At 27.3% G+C, this 22,246-nt stretch overlaps 1 protein-coding gene across 4 annotated transcripts in view; it reads right to left on the reverse strand.

The window, feature by feature from the left end:
* Positions 1–10,812: 10,812 nt before the first annotated feature.
* The window catches only part of cact (NF-kappa-B inhibitor cactus), a 130,260-nt gene continuing 118,826 nt past the window's right edge, over positions 10,813–22,246 (reverse strand). For 3 of the 4 annotated variants that reach the window (XM_075368624.1, XM_075368626.1, XM_075368627.1), the window contains exons 6-7: positions 16,543–16,803; positions 13,089–16,063 (exon numbers count right to left, since the gene is read on the reverse strand). In XM_075368624.1, coding sequence (XP_075224739.1) covers positions 15,989–16,063; positions 16,543–16,803 — 336 coding nt within the window. In that variant the 3' untranslated portion in view covers positions 13,089–15,988. Of the gene's footprint in view, positions 11,607–13,088; positions 16,064–16,542; positions 16,804–22,246 lie in introns of those variants that run through there. The other variant, XM_075368625.1, reaches the window with a different exon arrangement.

A 22,246-nucleotide genomic window follows, 5' to 3' on the forward strand; every position in this document is an offset into this window, starting at 1 on the left:
TGGTTAAGCAAAGATTTAGAAATCAACTCGTTGACTGCAAAACTTACCCTGGAGCAGACATTGATAGCGACCATAATTTGGTGATAATGAAATGTAGATTGGGGTTTAAAAACCTGAAGAAAAGGTGTCAGATGAATCGGTGGAATTTAGAGAAGCTTGAGGAAGAGGAGGTAAAGAAGATTTTTGAGGAGGACATCGCAAGAGGTCTGAGTAAAAAAGATAAGGTAGAAAATGTAGAAGAAGAATGGGAGAATGTTAAAAAGGAAATTCTTAAATCAGCAGAAGCAAACTTAGGCGGAATAAAGAGAACCGGTAGAAAACCTTGGGTTTCAGACGATATATTGCAGCTGATGGATGAACGTAGAAAATATAAGAATGCTAGTGATGAAGAAAGTAAAAGGAACTATCGGCAATTAAGAAATGCTATAAACAGGAAGTGCAAACTGGTGAAAGAAGAGTGGATTAAAGAAAAGTGTTCAGAAGTGGAAAGAGAAATGAACATTGGTAAAATAGACGGAGCATACAGGAAAGTTAAGGAAAACTTTGGGGTACATAAATTAAAATCTAATAATGTGTTAAACAAAGATGGTACACCAATATATAATACAAAAGGTAAAGTCGATAGATGGGTGGAATATATTGAAGAGTTATACGGAGGAAATGAATTAGAAAATGGTGTTATAGAGGAAGAAGAGGAAGTTGAGGAGGATGAAATGGGAGAAACAATACTGAGATCTGAATTTAAGAGAGCATTAAAAGATTTAAATGGCAGAAAGGCTCCTGGAATAGACGGAATACCTGTAGAATTACTGCGCAGTGCAGGTGAGGAAGCGATTGATAGATTATACAAACTGGTGTGTAATATTTATGAAAATGGGGAATTTCCATCAGACTTCAAAAAAAGTGTTATAGTTATGATACCAAAGAAAGCAGGGGCAGATAAATGTGAAGAATACAGAACAATTAGTTTAACTAGTCATGCATCAAAAATCTTAACTAGAATTTTATACAGAAGAATTGAGAGGAGAGTGGAAGAAGTGTTAGGAGAAGACCAATTTGGTTTCAGGAAAAGTATAGGGACAAGGGAAGCAATTTTAGGCCTCAGATTAATAGTAGAAGGAAGATTAAAGAAAAACAAACCAACATACTTGGCGTTTATAGACCTAGAAAAGGCTTTCGATAACGTAGACTGGAATAAAATGTTCAGCATTTTAAAAAAATTAGGGTTCAAATACAGAGATAGAAGAACAATTGCTAACATGTACAGGAACCAAACAGCAACAATAACAATTGAAGAACATAAGAAAGAAGCCCTAATAAGAAAGGGAGTCCGACAAGGATGTTCCCTATCTCCGTTACTTTTTAATCTTTACATAGAACTAGCAGTTAATGATGTTAAAGAACAATTTAGATTCGGAGTAACAGTACAAGGTGAAAAGATAAAGATGCTACGATTTGCTGATGATATAGTAATTCTAGCCGAGAGTAAAAAGGATTTAGAAGAAACAATGAACGGCATAGATGAAGTCCTACGCAAAAACTATCGCATGAAAATAAACAAGAACAAAACAAAAGTAATGAAATGTAGTAGAGATAACAAAGATGGACCACTGAATGTGAAAATAGGAGGAGAAAAGATTATGGAGGTAGAAGAATTTTGTTATTTGGGAAGTAAAATTACTAAAGATGGACGAAGCAGGAGCGATATAAAATGCCGAATAGCACAAGCTAAACGAGCCTTCAGTAAGAAATATAATTTGTTTACATCAAAAATGAATTTAAATGTCAGGAAAAGATTTTTGAAAGTGTATGTTTGGAGTGTCGCTTTATATGGAAGTGAAACTTGGACGATCGGAGTATCTGAGAAGAAAAGATTAGAAGCTTTTGAAATGTGGTGCTATAGGAGAATGTTAAAAATCAGATGGGTGGATAAAGTGACAAATGAAGAGGTATTGCGGCAAATAGATGAAGAAAGTAGCATTTGGAAAAATATAGTTAAAAGAAGAAACAGACTTATAGGGCACATACTAAGGCATCCTGGAATAGTCTCTTTAATATTGGAAGGACAGGTAGAAGGGAAAAATTGTGTAGGCAGGCCACGTTTGGAGTATGTAAAACAAATTGTTGGGGATGTAGGATGTAGAGGGTATACTGAAATGAAACGACTAGCACTAGATAGGGAATCTTGGAGAGCTGCATCAAACCAGTCAAATGACTGAAGACAAAAAAAAAAAAAAAAAATTTCATCAAATTCCTTTTCTTATTTGTATTAGGTTGCAGGTTTTTCACTTGTGCGTTTCATTAAAACATTCTTTTTTTTATAACATGGGAGCATTTTTTTGAATTAACAACTAATAATAATAATAATATATATTTTTTTATTTTAAATTATTTAAATTCTGAATTTTTGTTGCTTGTCTAAAATTAATGGTTAGGTGTTTTTAATATGGTTTAATTTTAAAAAGTTAGAATTTAAGGAAAATTGAAAAAGGAATAATTGTGAATTTTTATGTATTCTTTTGAAGTCAGACATTAACAAATTAATTTTCCATCCCTTGATTATTTTTTTAAAACTATTTTTTGAAGATCCTAATTACTTCTTTCGTATTAAAAGGTAAAAAGCAACAGTTACAGACTGGATCCTTGTTTCTTAGTAGTTTGTTTATTTTTGTTCACACACCATAGCTATATTGATTCTTTTATCAATTATAATTAACTCTTATGCGTTTAAATTTTTTTTTTATGTAAACATTTTATTTCACTTCATGTTACCAGATGACTATATTTTTTTCTAAAGAGAATTGAATTAAGGAAAAACATTTTCTGACTGTAAACTACTCCCCTCCCCAATATTTTAACACAATTTTCCTAAAAATGATTAATATAAATACAACTTTACATCATCAAATACTTTCTAAAGATTTGTAACTTTAAAGATACTAAAAATAATTGACGATTCACTTTAAAACTTTAAAGTTAATTATTCTTCCAAAGACCTCCTGTTATAATTATCAGTTCCTCCTTCAGCCCAGTTAGTGGTGGTATTACACTATCATCTACAGTATCATAAAAAAGCTTAGTCTTTTTAGCAAGTAGTTAATATATTTTATCAATATTATGTTTGTTAATTTAATATCTTGTTTTTGCCATGTGTGGTTATAAATCTCACAATTGTTGAAATGTACTCTGATCTTGATTTATTGTGATTTGTGTAAAATTTACTTGTCATAGTTAAAATTTGTGGTTGATTTGAAATGTTTAATCTGTTATTCTGTGCTGCAGAACAAAACTGTAATATAGTTGTTACTGTATTTTATTCATAAACTTTTTTATTAGCCAAAATCTTGATACTGTGGTGACCTTGCTTCTCAGCCTCACCTCCTTGACCTTTTAAGTTGAAAATTTAATGCCATCAATGTCCCATATGTAGAAGTAATCTGATCAAGTTTAGTCAAAATCAGTCCAGCATTTCTGGAGATATAAGATGATTTAGAGGCAACATCAAACATTAACATGTGAAAAATTTCCATCTGGTTTTTTGGGTTCCTTAGGTGTCAAAACATCATGATCCAGTGAAAACTGCGTATGTCCAAATTGGACCAATTACAATACTTTCCTTTCTACAGCTATAAGCTCTGCTATAGTGCTATCTAGGTGGGAAAGTAACTTAATTGCTGAAATAATTGCTAGCTTTAAAGATGTCTTATAAATAATAAATTGTTTTATTGATGTGTTTTATTTGATTTTTTTTAAATTTTATAATGGTATAGAATGGACAGTTCTGTTGCAACCTTGACCCTGTTCAGTGCAAATGTGAAAGTCCAAAACTGCAACCATCAACTAATTAGTGTAATAAAATCATAGCAATTTTAGGGGTGAACGGTTTTGTGAAAAATTTGATCTTTGACCCCTGGGTGGGGATAAAGTTTTATAAACAAAACGCAATTAAGACCAGAGTTAAACTAACAGGTGTAAGCAAAGTTCTCCTAGGTCATGCTGTTCAGTGCGACTAACTAACCTTACAGATATAATTAAATTTCCAGATAACTGAGATCTGGTTAATTGAATGTACTTGATGTATACATAACCTACTCACACATACGTCATTTGAATTGTGAAAATTGGACGAACAGTTGTGGATATATTGAAAAAGCACTCCATTTCGCTTCTCTCCTGAAATATGTGTCCAAGGGGCACCTTGATGTTGCCACCAATCAATAGTATGTGATGAGGACCATCCAGGGGAACAAAATTTTTTTTCAGAGTACTAGGACCAACAGTTTGAGATATTTATGATTTTCTTCCCAAAATTCAAATATTTTGAAAACTTAAAATACTTTTCACAATTTGAGTCGCTATTACAGTTTCAATCCATTGTACAGCTTCTGTTTATATACTGCAACATGATATTATAACCTTCCCTGAGATGATGCTCTTGTATAATGTACTGATCTGAATAAAATATTTTACCATAATAAACTTTATTTACTTTTTAAAACTTGTTATTGTAAGAAAGATATAACTTTCTTACAAAAGAAATTAGTTTTTTACTTCCTACTTTTTAAATATGCACTGTCTCGCATGCTACTCTATCAGTAGTGATTTTATTGACTGATATGTATAGAGGAAGCCGAAATAGTTATGAGTCTAAGGAAGTTGTCAAAATGTTCTTGTAATAAGTTCCCCCTTACTAAATAATACAGGGTTGTATAAGTAAATTGTTAGAAATACATTATTCTTTCAATGAAGATGCCATCATGATGTTTGGACATGTGTTTGACCTAAAATGTAAATTTTGCTTCTAAAAATTGTTAAACATGAAAATTAACCTCTTTGTTTGGATTAATTCTTGAATTTTTTGACAAAATTAAAAATTTTTTAATTTATCATCATCAATAAATAGGCCATTGTACAATATTGATTACAAAATTAATCTTGTTAAAAAATAATATGTAGCATGATACAATAATTTTCATGAATGTATGTCGTAAGCACAAAAATAATAAAAGAGTTTATCAACTACAGTTCATTATAAATGTAATAAAATAGTAGCATTACATGGAAATACAGAAATGCACAGCAACATCTGTAATTGATACTTACATACTCATAACTTTTAAAAATATTGTTTGGGTATGGTGGACCTAATCAAAAAATAGTTTAAACAATTCTATACATGATAATTTCAACTGAAATAGTAGTTTGTGTAATTTGTCTCCATATTAATTTTCATCAGAGATTTTATATCCATTAATTATCTGATCAAAATGATAGCTCATACTACTTTTGTATGCATACTGATATTTGACAGTAAAACTTGACTAATAATAAATACCCTGACTTTACAAATTAAAAAACTATTTAAACAGTAATAAATTCTTAAAAAATAAATTGAAAATAAAAGACAGATTAAATTTTTTTTCAATTCTATACGGAAATTTAACAGAGAAATCAAAACTGTAAATCAACTAGTTGCATTTTAATGAAAAATTACAACGGTATAAGTTGAGACAAACTAGTTTAATAATTAAAATAAATAGCTTTAAGTGAATTGTATTGCTTCAGTTTTAATAAATATAAATTATTAATTAAAAAAAAGTAGTAAAACTGTTTTCAGAAAGGTGCTTATAATGAAAATCAACAAAACAGTTTTTAATAATTTGGCCAGTGTGGTATTCTGCCAGTAAAAGCTAAAGAGATTATTTTTATTTATTCACATTATTCATTATTTATTTATTTATCACTGCGAAAAATAAACTGAACAAAAAAACAATACATTTTGAAGTAAAAAAATTATTTTCATAACAGATTATTTTTCCTACAGCATTTCTAACTTTGGATTTAATTCCTATTCAGAAGAATCTCAATACTGGGTTTTAATAAAACAACTATTTAAGTGTTAACAACATTTAATCCGAACTTAATTATTTCTCAGAGTGATTAGAATTATTAATTTCTATTTAAGGTTGTGGCTAAAAAACAAGTTAAGAGTGGAAGTATGACAGACAGCTCCTAACACAAAACACATTTTTGATGGTTCTACTCGTACATGGACATCTTTACTTATCTCTATTTGCAAATCGATGTCATGTAATGATTTTTGACATTTTAATAAAATTATCAAATTAAAAAAAATATATATAACCAATATTTGTTTCTTTTTACTAAAAAATCTCCCAAAATAGGATTTCTTAACAGTGGGAGTTGCTGCCATAACCACAAACATTAAGTTCAGTTTTAATAAACATAAAATATTAATAAAAAAAGGAGTAAAGCTTTTTTAAGAAAGGTGAGGGTTTTAACATTTTTCGCACAAAATGAAAACAATATTTCATTATTTATTTAATTAATAAGTGCAATAATTAATATCATTATTTATTTAATTAATAAGTGCAATTAATAATATATTTGAATTTTAATATTTTTTACACAGAAATCATTTTTTAATAAAAAAATGAATCTTGTGTGAAGGCTGTGTACACTCATTTATAATGTATCATGCAGTGCACCACAAGGGATTACAAATAAATTTTTATGATTAGTCAGCCATGTAAATCTTCAAAATAAATAAGCCATAAATGTACTATAGTGATTCAATAGTACGTAATTATAAGGAAAATGTTTCAACGAACTTTAAAATTAATCAGCGTAATAAAAATGTTTGTTTATAAAAATAAAAGATGAGAACATAAATAGATTTTCTAACTGGGTAGCTCTGCCAAAAATAAAGTTGGCAACATTTGTGGAATGTCTTCGGCTACATTGGTTCTCCTCTTTTGGGCTGTTTCAAAAATAAATCCATGACTAATACAAACATCCTTGTTTTGTTTAAAAGCGAATGGAAGACACAGCAAATACACCAGACAGCAAGGCTACTCCAGCAATTATTTTATCAGTTATATAATAACCGATAAAAACCAAAAATATTTTCAATTATAATTTCTTTTTAATGAAAAGTATTTAAATTTTTCCAATAATGCATTTGATTATACATTCATGGATTTATATAATTACACTTTATGAAAAAATTGTATTAAAAAAATAATTATGTAATTGTTGAATAAATCTGAATTATTAACATAATAATATGTTTAATTTGTAAGCATATGTATTTTCACCCATTTAATACAAAAACATTAAAAAAAATCTTACTTCATATGACTTCAAAGATTCAAATGTATAATTAAAAACAGAACAATTATTATTTACAAAAAAACCATGTGAATTCAGGTACGCAAATTTAAAATATTTTTCGAAGATTATGAGGGATAGGAGTTTTGTCTGTTGATATAATGGAAATATATAAAAAGAATTAATGACTCCTGTTTTTCAGTGTATAATTGAAATTTAATATGCCACAATTTGCTAAGGCTGAGTCTTTCAACACACTTATTCTTACAAGCCATATCATATTCTTGTAGTAACCTATTACAAATATTCTATGGAGAAAAAGGAAGTACTGCTTGATGAAATAAAAAAATAAAAATAAAAAAGACATTATATTTAAACAAAATCATTCTTCGCATATACAGATACATAAATTCATTATGTTTAACTGAAATAATAATAAAAATAATTTAAATCAAATATTAATCAGTTTATCACTGTAGAAGGCAGTAAATTAAGTATGACCAAAAGCTTAATTTATCATGTATTATTACTATTTTTCATTCTATTGAAATCAAAATAGGATTGTGCAATGACAAGCCAACTAAACACAATTTTCTATAAATCTTGTTCATATCTTTTTGTGCAAATTCAACTTTGAAAACATGGAAATGCTTAAAGTTAATATCAAGTTGTGAATATTTAAACAAGTCTGAAAGAGATCTCATACATTATGTCATTTTCAGGAAAGTATGTAAACTAGAAACACTACTATAATAAAAAATTATTTTTGGTCATTCATTTTATGTCATTTAATGACTAATCAATTTTTTGTTTGTTTTGATGTTCATATCTTACAATAAAATCTTATAAGATGCAATATTAAATTAATAGACAAACAGCAACCACATTAAAAAAAGTTAATTTTTTTTGGTTAATAATGTTTATAGCATTATACTTTTTGTATACTTATGCCATAGTATGTCATTAAATCTGGTATACTAAAATTTTGATTACTGATAATTTTGTTGTATTCAATCATTCAATATGCATATTTCTATAAAAGTCAATGTCAATTGTAACCAGTCCCCTTCCCAGTCCAAATTAGATCAGATATGTGATGTAACAACAGATTTCAAATTACTTTTAATTGAAAGAATTGACACAAAAAAAACTTATCATTTAACATAATAATAGTTAAAAAAAAATATATATGTAATTAATCATAACTTTTAATATAATCACTGCATATAAGTGTACTTCACATATAGAGCCGCTAATTTCATTTAAAGATGAGGTGTTTTAAAACATTCAATTTATTTCTAAAGTTTTTATGAAGCTATTATACTTCAATTAAAAAAAAACCTTATATATTTTTTTTTTACCATTATAGCAATAATTTAAAGTATGGTATATATGTTAACATGAGTATCATGTAGTGACAAAAATAAACTTGAAAAATACATTTAATCTAAAATAAAATTGGCATATTTTATTTATAATTATGATAGTAAGTATCTAAATATAACAGAACTTTGATTATCTACCACATGATTTCCTGATTAATTAGTAGAATAAAATCTATAGAGTATTAAAAGCAATGATAAAAATATTGTCATAATAATATCACTGATAGATTATCAGACCAGGATGTAACTGAAACCATGAAATATTACTAGTTGTGAGGCCAGAGTAGATTATTCTGTTATTGAAACAGAATCTGAACCGGCTAAAAAATATGCAGAATTTGACTACCCAATCAAAACACTAAATTTCATTGAAAATTTTTATTTGAAACCGTTTTTAAGATTATTAATAACTAGCGCGTGTTTGATGATTACATAAAAGAAAACTTGAAAACATAGCACGTTTATCAAATTAATCTATCTTTTAGACAATAACCATAAATCTCTTACTACTTTTTTAACAGTAACCCAAGAAAATAAATCTGAATAATAACTAGTAATGGCTACAATAAATATTTTAATATAAATATGAAACAAGATTTTTCACATTTAATAATAAAGTACACTGAATCTCAGCATGGAAGCATATGCAATCAATCTCTAGCAACCAAAAAAATAAATTAAGTCAGTACTTTATAAGCAAAGGCATTTTTTTAGTTTTTGTCAGAAATTGTTTGAATGCTCAAGTTTTAGGATTCACAACCAAGTGAATATAATATAAAAACACGGTAGTACAGAAAATGAAGAACCACAAGAATTATTCAATGATGCAAATTTTATTATTTGACAGAATTACACACTTAAAATTTGAATCTATTAAATATAAATCGCTTCCAAAGTACTGCACTTCTCCCTTCCAAATGACCTATCTTCAGTCAATTTACCACTAGAGAAGATACAGCAGTAAATCTTTTGAATCTTCTTTAGTTACTTTCGAAGAAACACTTCTATTATTTTGAAAGTGAGAGGTTTAATATTTTGTAATTTTAGAGTGGTCACATTTTGTCATGCTGTTTAGTGAGCTCTACATTTCATTTATATTCAAGTTATTTAAAATCAGAATAAGAGCTTTTGTGTGAAAGTATTATAGTTTAAGATAATATTAATGCATTTAGAGCAATGCTGACAGGAAACAAAAGAGAGGTAATAATACAGAGGATATGTATCTTATAATCATCATGTCAATGCTATACCTTCTTTATTATAAATGTTAAAATAACTGCTTGCAACTAGGATATATTTACTATGTGCTCAGTTTATATACTTAGTAATTTGACGTAACTTCTATTAAATGAAATATTAAAAAGTATTTGCTTTAGCAGATTTAATTTAGAGTAAAATGCAAACGTATAAATTTTATCCAATTAAAAACACAATGTATATAAGAAAGTTCACTAAAATCTGTTAACAAAAACAAGATCTAATAATAAATGTGTAGCAGAAACAAGAAGGGGTTGATGCAAACTGTATTTAACAGACTGCTGTTACTGAATATAAAAATGTGCATATAAACTTTTATTTTGTAATTTTAATTTTATAATTCCAAATGTTAAATTAATAAAGTTTATCAGTAAATAAACACAAATCTATGTGTTTAATTATTCATACAATAATAAAAAGGTGACATTCAATAATAGTTACAATGATGAATGATAATAGTAGCATGTAAAAAAAAAACCATGCCTGACTGGGTTTCAAACAATTTGACATTTATTAAAATAAAAATAAGATAATTATTTTAATGTTATCTGTCAATACAACAGTTTTTAACAATTAATTCATCAACCCATAACAGTTTAAACATTATAACACATAAAAATACACCCTTTTTTTTTTAGCAAATCATCATATTAAATTCAAATGGAACATGATTATTAATTTATGATGGATTGACAATAGTGATTTTGAATTATTGAAAATCTATTTTTATGTACTTGTATTTAATTGAAAAAACTTACCAAAAAATGCTTTTGCTTTAAATATATGTAGATGGAATACATGTAAACATTTAACAAAATTTCTGATATAGTTGTAGTATCAAATAGCCAAAACAACCTAGTTTTGGTTAATTGAGATCAGACAAAAAAATATGTTCAGAAAATTAAGCATTAACCTAACTAATATGCATGTGTTTACAATTAATATGTATGTAACATATTATCAAAAACCATCGATTCATTTCATTAAATTAATACAAATTACTTCTGGTCACACCTTAACATAAAAAATAAAGACATAATTTAATTGCTTATAATAATCGTATTTATTTACAATCTTCACTTGTAACAAAATAATAATACAGTACACTAATGCATCCAAGATATTTCCTAGCTTCCGACAATATTAGATGACTAGACACAGTCCTCTTATACTTCCTTTCAAAGAAAATACATCCAAATGTTATATTAAAAATAAATCAATTTTCCATAAAAAAGTAATAATAAAATAAAAATGAGTGATAGCACCTCTGCCTTTTATCCAGAAGGTTCCTGGTTTTAATCCTGATCGGGCTTGGCATTTTTCACAAACTAAAAAATTCATATACCATATTTCCCATGCCCAAGCCTTCAGCGTTTCTGAGGTAAATTAATAATTACATAAAAAAACTCATTTAATCACAAAAAAATATAAATAATTTAAATATTATACATTGAACAAAAGACAAATTAATTGTTACTAATATTAACATCCTAAAATATTAACAATAATAAATTATAAATAATGATATTTACTTACAAATAAACAATGCAATATATTTAAAGAATAATCTCTAATTAATACAGATAAGTCATCACAAATGAATATTATTTTTTTCAGTGTTAAAGAATACAAATAATTAACTTGAGTGATTTAAGAGCATAAAAAAAAAAGAATAAACTATTTTACAAATCAGTACATCCTCAACTAATAATATTGAGGGTTGTTTGTAAAGAACTAAGAATAATTAAATTATAAATATAATATATATTGATTAAATAGTAAGGATTAGTTTTAAGTAGTACATTACTTCCAAAATATTGAATCATCCAAACCCTGAAAGAAAAAAAATATTGGTAACTAAAATGCTCAATAAAAAAATGCAAAACCACGTAAAAATCACCTTTTCTTAAATAATATATAAAAAAAAAATAGATAAAATTAAAATAAAACATTTAAAGCATATGAACACTTTAAAATATATAACATACAATAAAACAATATTTTAACAGAAAAAATAATTCTGCTAAGAGCCTAATGTAAGTTTAATTGAATATTTTTCATTGATCAACACAAAAAAAAGAAAAGTTTATCCAAATATATAGAAATGAAACAAAAGGCCTTATCGGCTACTATAAAGGTCCTTCACAGATTATATTGCTACTGTTTATGGTTATTGTTTTTAAGTATCACAAGACTGTTTTGAGTCTGTTAATAACATACTAAGGAAAACAAAGATTGTTACATAGGATAGTTCGATCTTATAAAATAATCAACTTATGTTACAAAATACCATTTTTGTAATATAGCATCAGTTTTAGGAGCTGCTAATATACCCTGCCTCTCATTTATTTTACTCTAGGAAATGCTGTAATAGTTGCATTATCATATTTTCCTTTACTTTCATATCACATGTAACAACCTGCTAGATATAAAACAACAAGTTTCTTCATATAATTTATGAAAACTGTAAGGAAAAGCTCAACTGTAATGACAACACCAAATAATTTTTTTTTTCTTTAGTGTTTGCCTCCTGTGTCTATACAGTTATCTACAAGTGAATATTATGAATATTATTTGGAGTACTTTTGCATCAGGGTTGAATGTGTTGCTAAATGTAATATTTGGTGCACTCATGGCAGCTTAATTTGTATAACTCTCTAATATGATTTTCAATATGTTCCTTTTTTCAATATTTTACTGTATTAATTATAAACACAAACCATATTTTCCCATAATACTAATGTTACAATCTACTCTGCATTTTCTATTTGCATGCTTATGCAGATAAAGCATGGATATCTAAATATCGCTACAAAGACAAATAAGATAATTGAATGTACAGTTATTGTATAATCATCATAATTTGGTTAATATGTGGGTACAATCCTACAATAAATATGATTAATATACAATAATCTATACAAATATAAAAATAAATAAATAAATAAATAATAATGAATTATTATGAATCACAGCTATTGTACCATTTATGGTGATGCAACCTGGATTCGGATAAAGAAAAAATTACAAGCCACAGGTGGGAATTTAATGAAGTAAATTCAGAATACCACTACAATTACCAACTGAACTACCAAGGCAAATAATGTTACAAAATCTAAAGCCAACATGACTTTAGACTATCTACTACATATAAAGCCTACATATGGGTATCATTTACTTGACTAAGGCAATTAAACTTTTTATTACTATTTTTTTATTAGGGAGTATTTATTTTAATTATGAACAAAATAGTTAACTGCATTAAACCAAAACAAATTATAATATAAACAAATATATAAATAAAAACAGCGTACCTAATCAATAAATTATTACCATATATTTTCCTCATTAATCAAACATTTAATAGTATAGAAAAATAAGTAAGAATTATAATACAACAAATCAAATATTTAAAAGTGCCCTAATAAAATAAAGAAAAAAATTCTTTTCATTAATTTAATAAATGTATTATTTTTTTTAATATGTTTAGACTAAATTAAAGTGAAAAACACTAATAATAATAATTAACAATATATATTAAAACTTTATAAACTGACCAGATGCTTTAACTAACATATTAGATATCAGAAAATAATGAACACATTACATAATTTACACTGATTCATTTCTTTATACAAATATAATAAAATAATTTTTGGTATTAAAAATAAATAATTGAACATATATTTAATATAAATAGAAAAAAAGCTGAAATCAAATAATTAATTTACTTATGCTCTTAAATCAAATGTGTAACACAACATTAATAATATTAAATAAAATAAATTATTATAAATATAAAAACCTTTCTTTTATTTATTTAAAAAAATTTTTGTCTAAACTTTTATCGAAGAATAAATAAAAATTAAAAAAAATTACTAACTGTTTTGACTACAATTATAAGCTAAATCACTACCTTAATAAAATAATCATAGTTCTCCATTTAAAAAATACAATTTCAATTTTTTTGAGATAATGGCACATTTTATACATACACACAAATATATATAAAATATTTACCAGCCATTGTCTCAATAAAAGTGAAATTTTAAAGTATTTCTATACAGTCTATATATACAAGGATATGTGCATTTGTAGTCTTTACTTAATTTAAGTTGACCAGTAGTTGGAAACATTATTACATTACATCAACAATAACTGTAACCGGTATACAACATAACATATGTTATGATTACAGTAAACCCTGGTTATAACACTCATTCATAGAATCGATTTAGATATAATGCAGGTAGAGTATTGTCCCGTGAAAAATTCATGTAAAACAATTTATAATGTCGTAGCAAAAATAATCTAACACTGAATAAGAATATGACTTACTTTCAAAGATCAATGGCTCTTGAATACAACAGTAATGAATGAGAGTAATTAGATAAGAAAACAAAATATTATATTATATTATATATATATATAATAATAATATTATTTGTTTTGTATTTTTATCATCAATAAAAATACAAAACAAATAAACAGCCAATTGTAGGACTACTTGAAAAACAGAAACTAAAAGTTAAGAAAATATCAAATTCCTGCCTGCTGTTAGAGAAGGTTATTTATCTTTATTTACTTTTCACTTTTAATACATTTTTTTTCATGTTTACTGTTTATTAATAAAACCAATATATTTAAAGATTATGACACAATGCAAAAATTGGTCAATACTGTAGTATTATAACATGTGTCATTGTGTACCACTCTACAACCGAGTTATAACCAGGCTTTACTGTAACTTTAAAATCACTAATATTCATATCATTAATAAATGGAAGTCAAGAGTCAATACCAAGCAGTTGTAACAACTTAGAAAATATTTAAAATCAACATACTTTAACTGGAATGATAGTTTAAACGAGGGTCAAATGTGACCCGAATATGTGTCAACCATCTTTTATTTCTATCAAATCCAATTCTGCATAACATAAATCACCTTGTTACTTATAGTAACTTGGCATCCCACAATAATTCTGTTATACTTTGGGAAAATCCTCCTGTACTCCAACTTAACTTCCACATCTCTTGTTCGAGGCTATTATTACTTGTTACATCACTTTTCTAGTACTTGTACTTACTGTTTCCATCTCCTTCCCTTGCATTTATTTTTACTCAGTACTTATTATCAGCCCATAAATCACTATCATTATCCCATTATCAATAATTCTTTCATAACTTCTCATTTTCACATTATATTTATACAAAAATCAAGAACAGTTATATGTCCTTTCTTTCTTTACCTACTTATATATGAACATAAAAAAGGTATTATAAATAAAATATATTCTCTTTATACATTATATATTATCTACATAAAAAAATAAATAAAATAGCAAGAATAAAATAAAAAATTCTACTGAACAATAGTAATTTACTTAAAAAATAGTCAATTTCTTAAAATAATCCAAATAATTTCAATACAATAATTATTATTATAAAAAATAATATTATTTTTATCAACTCATTATGTAATAAATAATTTAAATTAGCTTAAAATTAAAACAAAATATACCTTTTTTGTTATTCTGTTTTTGTTTTCAAGTCCTTCTGGGCTTAGGCAAGAGGGTATTGATAGATTTTTTTTAGTCAAATGCATTTCACGCTTGACACCCACTAAAGGATGCCAGCAACGCATAATTATATAAGTAAACAATTTCATTAATTTTTTTATGCTTTCAAAAATTGCTTAACTTTGGTTTTTACACAGGAAAACAGTGTAATAACATGGGTAAGTCTGCTGATCAAAAAGTATACAAATAAAATTGTAAAAATTTCAGGTACAAATACAGACTAATGTCTTAAAACTAATTATTAAATTATTAAAATTATATAAAATATATTTTGTTTTTATAACAATTTTGTAAATCTATAGTTTTGACATAAGTTTCTGTGAAATTATAATATACAAGAGTTAAATGAAAAAAAAAAAAACCCCAGGCACAGTCAGGAATTTCTTAAACTATCCAACTTACTATCCTAAAAACGAGTAACTGTCAAATCAGAACCGTATTTTATAATGATATATTTATATCAGTTGGTATAAATCATTTCCATTCTTCTTAATTTCATCCATCTTTCTTATTTTTTAAATGTACTTTCATTTAATATTTTTAATAAAATTACATACATACATTATTGTAATTTAATTTAATTACAATTATATACAAATAAAATATTTTCTTACATTCTTTATATATTACATCACTTCATGCAGCTACATTAACCACACCATTTGAACCATTCATTTTGTTAAACGAGTTATATCCTGGTCTCTCTAACATCTGAAAACAAGAAAAAACAGATTCTATTTAATTTTTTTTTAATATTTTGAAAGATAAAAAAATAAAAGTGATCAGATTAAAATCATTATGTAAATCTGTGCAGAATTTATTACATTATTTTTGAGTGGTTTTAATAGAAAAAAATTATCATAAAAAGGAAAAGAAAAACTAATTATCTTGATTTTTTGTAAAAAATTTTCTTAACCTCACTATCTGTTACAGTTTTTTGAATGAAAATTAGGCATGTGGGAAAAGTTTAAAGAAAAAAAAATTCATTAGCTGCACTCCAGCTATAATAACTAAAATGGTGGGAGACCAAGAGTTCTTCTAATACAGGCAAATACTCATAATACTTAAGCATTTCAAATTTTGTATGAAGCAATAATTAAAAATATGAAAAGCTGTTTAGGATCTCCTTAATTTACTGATGAATGAAATAAGTGATGCAAGCATAATTAAATGACTATGAAAAAACTCACCTCATCATCATCACTGTCAGTACTTTCATCATAATCACTGTCATCTGAATCATCAAAAGGATGGAATATAGCACCCAGCTGATTCAAATGAACCGCTACAGTTGGAAGTACACGACCTGCCATCTGATAGGCTGTGATTCCACCATAAGTTGGCATTTCTAAATCAAGACTATCTCTGCAATAATTTAAGAGGAACTGGCAGACTGCTTCATTTTTCTCTCGGATTGCAAGATGAAGCGGTGTTAATCCACACTTCAACTCCTGCAATAAAAAAAAAAAAAAAATAATAAAAAATATATAAAAGTAGATTATGAACATGGAAAAGTAAAAACAATCAAGCTTTAATACTAATTTTTAGTCATACAGAGGGTATTAATTGTTAAATGCCATAAACCCACCTGACCTCAAGTCATAAATCACTCCTGAAAATGTCATAGCTATTCTCAAGAATAATAACATTCCCATATGAAGCTTACAGGGAAAGTGAGGAGAGAAGCAATTTCTTGTTGCCCTTTTCACTGAGCTTAATATACAGCAGTATATCAGCAAAATCCCACTGGAATGCAGATGGTATTCAATTCTATATGATCCCCTTCACCCTATTCACCAAAGGGTTTAGTTGTATGAAGAACAATATAACAATCCTTTCAGAAAAAGCTCACGAATAATGGAATTGGTAAAACTATATCAATCAACCTTCATCTGTGTCATAACTATATCAAAGACTCGGGGATGAATCCCCGAATGAAGTGATTCATAGAAGACTCAGGAGATTGTAAATTAATCTAACAATAAAATTATGTATATGTCACCTTAATACAATTAGATTATTTCCAGAACTAGAAAAAAGATTCTTGTTGAACTTTGTAATCTATTATTTATTTATTTGTATTAATTACTGATAAGTTAAAACAGCAAATACAAAAAAATAAAAATGCACTGTAATGAAATACTGCCATTACAACATTTGCATTCATTTCTATTCAAAGCATGTAATACAGCCATTAAAATGTCTTCAGGGTATTCCCAAACATAAAGCACGTTAAAATAATTATTTTTTATGCATCATATTTCACTTTGTATAGTAACCAAATAATGATCATAAAATTACGTTTCTTATTATATATTTAATATTTTAAATATTAATTTAGTCAAGATGAATTTAGGTGTCACATGAAGTTTTTATCAGTAGTCGTTTATTAATTATCTACTATAGTCATAATCGAAATTATATGAGAATATTAAAAATCTATTTTTTAGAAATTCACGAATTCAAGACATGTAACAGAGCTTGTTTATGTAACAGCAAATTGATAACCAAGAACTACTTATAAACACAAATACATAGAACTGCACGTGTACGTGTAATTTTCGAAGATAATTTCCATTTTTAAAAGAATTAATAATCAGAAACGATAAATTATCTTAATAGGAAAAAAATCGAAATATGACATTTTATGTACTTTCAACTTTATTAATAAAAATAAACTTTTATGTACACTACTGATAATTAAAATAACCGATCGAATATTTACAGAGCTAAAATATTAGTGTTCTAAATAATATAATTAACCAAAAATTCACGTAATTTACCTTCGTTTTATCACCTATAGGGCACGCTGGGAAAAATACTTTTATGTTTCAATTAGAAGCATGATGTTTCAGAAGGTAGGTTCAATGAACTATAAACTGGTACTCCAACAGGTCACGAGATAATATTTCCCGATTTTACGCAACTCGCTTAAAAATGCAGTCGCTTATAAAAACTACAGGTGTGTAGAAATAAATCCTCAAAATCAACATAAATATTCATAAAACATTCCTTATACTAAAAAGTTTTCTTTTTTTTTTTACCTACAAAAAATAACGTTCAAAAGCTAATTTATAAATGTCATTACTCTAAAAAAAATGCTATACTGCGAAAAAAACTGACGATCAATTGAAGATAATTGAATTAGCTAATATCAAACAATAAACCCAATCACCTTAATAAAATCGAAACATTAACAAAATAAAGAGAAGACACATATTTTTTACTGCGTAAATTAACAAAAAAATAAATAAATAAGACTTAAAAAATAAACTTCGTAAAGAAAATAAATAAATAAATAAATAAGGAGAAAAAGGTTATGATTCCACATCTCATTATTTTTTACAGAACCAAACCAAATGAGCGGGATAACCCAAGGATGCGGGTGTGACCTCGTGGAGCAACTGGAGGCACATTTAGCTATTCCATACTATATCCGCTATATACAATAAAAATACTTCACAATAAACTATAGTAATACAATATAAATGATAATAAATATAGATATATACACACACACACACACACACACACACACACATACACACAAACATTACAACTGTTTTTAATAAAAGTAGAACCAAGTTACGATTCCTAAATCGGTAACAAAAGAATGAAAAATGTATCTGATACGTGGAAAATTTTCAACAATTTGCCTTCGCCTTTACCTTCAACTGACGATTTAAATAAATTTAACCAAACAATTGGATTTTAGCAGCAACTATTAAAATATATATTAATATATTTGAAGAGTGGCGAATTTGACCCACATCCGTAAACAAAATGGCCAAATTAAGTATTTTTTTAATACGAGTGTATTTTTTTTATGATTAATTCACCAGATAACTTCCGAGATTATGTGGCGCGTGGAAACAACAAATGGATATTTTGTAGCGTACGACTGATCATTGATAATTCTTTTAACAGGAATAGATTTCAGAATAAAATAAAATGCAACTCATAAAACTTTTATCGGTCTGATATATTGGCAAACAAATCTTGTATTTAAAAAACGCTCTAGATATCCGACGATTCTGCTTAACTGCTTAAGGGTTACGTCAAGTTACAATATAGATTGCTTCTACTTTGTTTTGAATTTTGGACGTCATAATTTGTAAACAAAATAAGTTACATTAAAAATAAATAATAACAAACATAATATTTTTCTTATCTGAAGAAAGATATTTTGAATTACAAAAACCACGGAGTATCTTTTACTTTACTACAAATCGATCGATCAATCGGCACTTTTCTATTAACCGGATTTGAAACTATCGGATGCCCTCATAAAAATAAAACAAGACCCGGGCAAAGCACGGATATACAGATAATTTAAATTTGGTAAATTTAGTCGAACATGGTATTCAAAAAAAAATTAATGGGAACTTATCTTCCTGACATAAAACTGAGACAGCTCCGGAATTCATTCTACGTTGACGGATTCTCGAATTAACCAACGAATTCTTTCTGCATTATTTATGAGATTATGAAGCTAAAAATGTTTACTCCACCCGATGAAACAAAAAATTCTAGTGATTTATAGTATTATAAGATTTATTGTTTTTAAAACCGTTCGTGTCATTGCAATATCATTAAATCTCGAACGAAAAACATTTACGATTTCCTTTAATATATTTTATTTTCGTGTTCAGACGACATAAAAAAATAACTATTTTTGGGTTTTTACGGAGTTAAACTTACCATAAATAAAAAAAATTATTTAATGATTAGACATCGATTCACAAAATACTCGCGTTAACATTTCCAAGTTACAAAGACGTTAATACGACTAGTTTTCAAAACTTCACGTAAATCTGGGATTTCAGTGACATTACGACATACAATAACAAGTCTGGAATTTCTAAATTACAATAAAAACAAATAAATTTAATTATAAGACGTAATATTAATTAAATAACAAACAAATTAATTAATTTAACAGAGCTAAGTATAGCGAATCGTGCCGCTGTGATGCAATGATTTATTGAAGAATTGATTATAAAAATATTAAAATAAAAAAAACCTGCACGAAATAAAGCGTGCGAAAAGATAATTAATTACAAAAAAAAAAACAGTCAATAATGTTTAAATCATACGATCTGAGATTCTTAATTTTAACAATAAATACACTAATTAAAACGGGAGCGTGTGAGTACTAGTGTGTACGAGGTGTGTAACCGTGCAACATCTTTACTAAGTTTAAAAACATTATAAGTCAAGGTTCTTTAAAGCAAGTCGCATAATACAGGATGATTACAAATGAAATATACACTTTCGATAGCATATAAAATATTAACCTGGTGTGTGTGAATACAGTAAATGATATGGTTTTACAGGGAAGTTTATGTTGGTTATCTGCTCTGCTGCTAATGTCCCTGACTTATGTATCACGTTACCAGTCTGGCAAATTGGCCGCTTCTGCAGTAGAGAAAGCTTTTTGTGTGCTTGAATTGGCCAAAACAAACTCGGTTACTATCGAACAGCGAGGTTTCAGAACAAATTATGCTAAATCACCACTAACAAGAAAATCAATCTACGACTGGAATAAACAGTCTCAAAACACACAGTGTCTGTGTAAAAAGAAAAGTGCTGAAAGCCCGTTTCATAAGAACAAATTTATCGTGTTCGTGATATGTATTAACGTAGCCCAGGCAAATCGACTAGATGATCAAGTTTAGAATTACAAATTCCTCGACCAACTGCGTGGAAAATTCTGCGGAAACGTTTGAAAATAACGCCTTATAAATTACAGTTAGTTTAAATGTGGACGAAACAATAAAAAAATTTAATGGGAACTTATGTAAGTCTTCCTGCTATAAAACTGAGACAGAGCTCCGGAATTCATTTTACCAACCAAAAAACAGAAATATACAGGAATAGATTTAAGAAAAAAAAAAGTTTAAAAAAAAACGAAAACAAAGTAAGTTTACAACATGTGTGCGATTCCCTAAAGTGAATATGTTTTGCGCTGTATCTCGTGAAAGAATGTACGGGCCGTTCTTTTTTCACGAAGTGACAGTAACCGGAATGATTTATCTGGATATGTTAAGTGAATGACTAATACCCCCAACTCGAGGAAGATAGTGAAAACTTAGTTTTTGTAAAAGATGGAACTCCGCCTCATTGGCACTTACAGGACAGAAATTATCTGGATGAACGCCTTTCCAGAGGACGTATTGGCCGTGTGAGGAAAAAACATAGCGTTTAAGCGTTGGCCACCACGTAGTCCAGACTTAACGCCTTGCGACTACTTTTTATGGTGTAATGTAAAAGACAAAAGTTTTTGTACCAACCCGTTCTGTTGATAACGACGACTTAAAACAACGCATCACAAATGCTGTTGCCACCGTTGACCGGCCTATGCTTGCACGTGTTTGGGACGAATTCGACTACCGTGTTGATATCTGTCGTGTTACAAATGGCGCGTACACTCAACATTTTTAAATAAAAACTTAAAGAATTATTTTATATAATCGTGTAAGTAATCGTCTCAACTCTTAAAAAATAAATTTTTAATAACCTACCGAAAGTGTTTATTTCATTTGTAATCTACATGTATAAGAGCTACTGAAAGTGTAGAAAACTAATGAAATTAGAAATTAGCAATGCTTAATCGTATTTTGAGAACGAATAATTTGGATATATACGATAAATTAACTTCTATTGAATGCGTGCATAACAATAAATACTGTAATACAGCAGGAATATTTAAATTGACCAGAGGTTGACGTAACGCGAAAATTAAACTACACCGTTTTGGAAAAAAATTTACTTTCACCGGAAATTTCATATTAAAAATACAGATTTGTAGACGATAAAAAAATAACGGGATATTTCACTCAGCCTGATATTTTTATCGATGTGATTTACATACCGCATAAGAATTGTGACGCT

This window comes from Lycorma delicatula, chromosome 6 (assembly GCF_047948215.1).
Source record: "Lycorma delicatula isolate Av1 chromosome 6, ASM4794821v1, whole genome shotgun sequence".
In the NCBI taxonomy this organism is placed as follows: domain Eukaryota; kingdom Metazoa; phylum Arthropoda; class Insecta; order Hemiptera; family Fulgoridae; genus Lycorma; species Lycorma delicatula.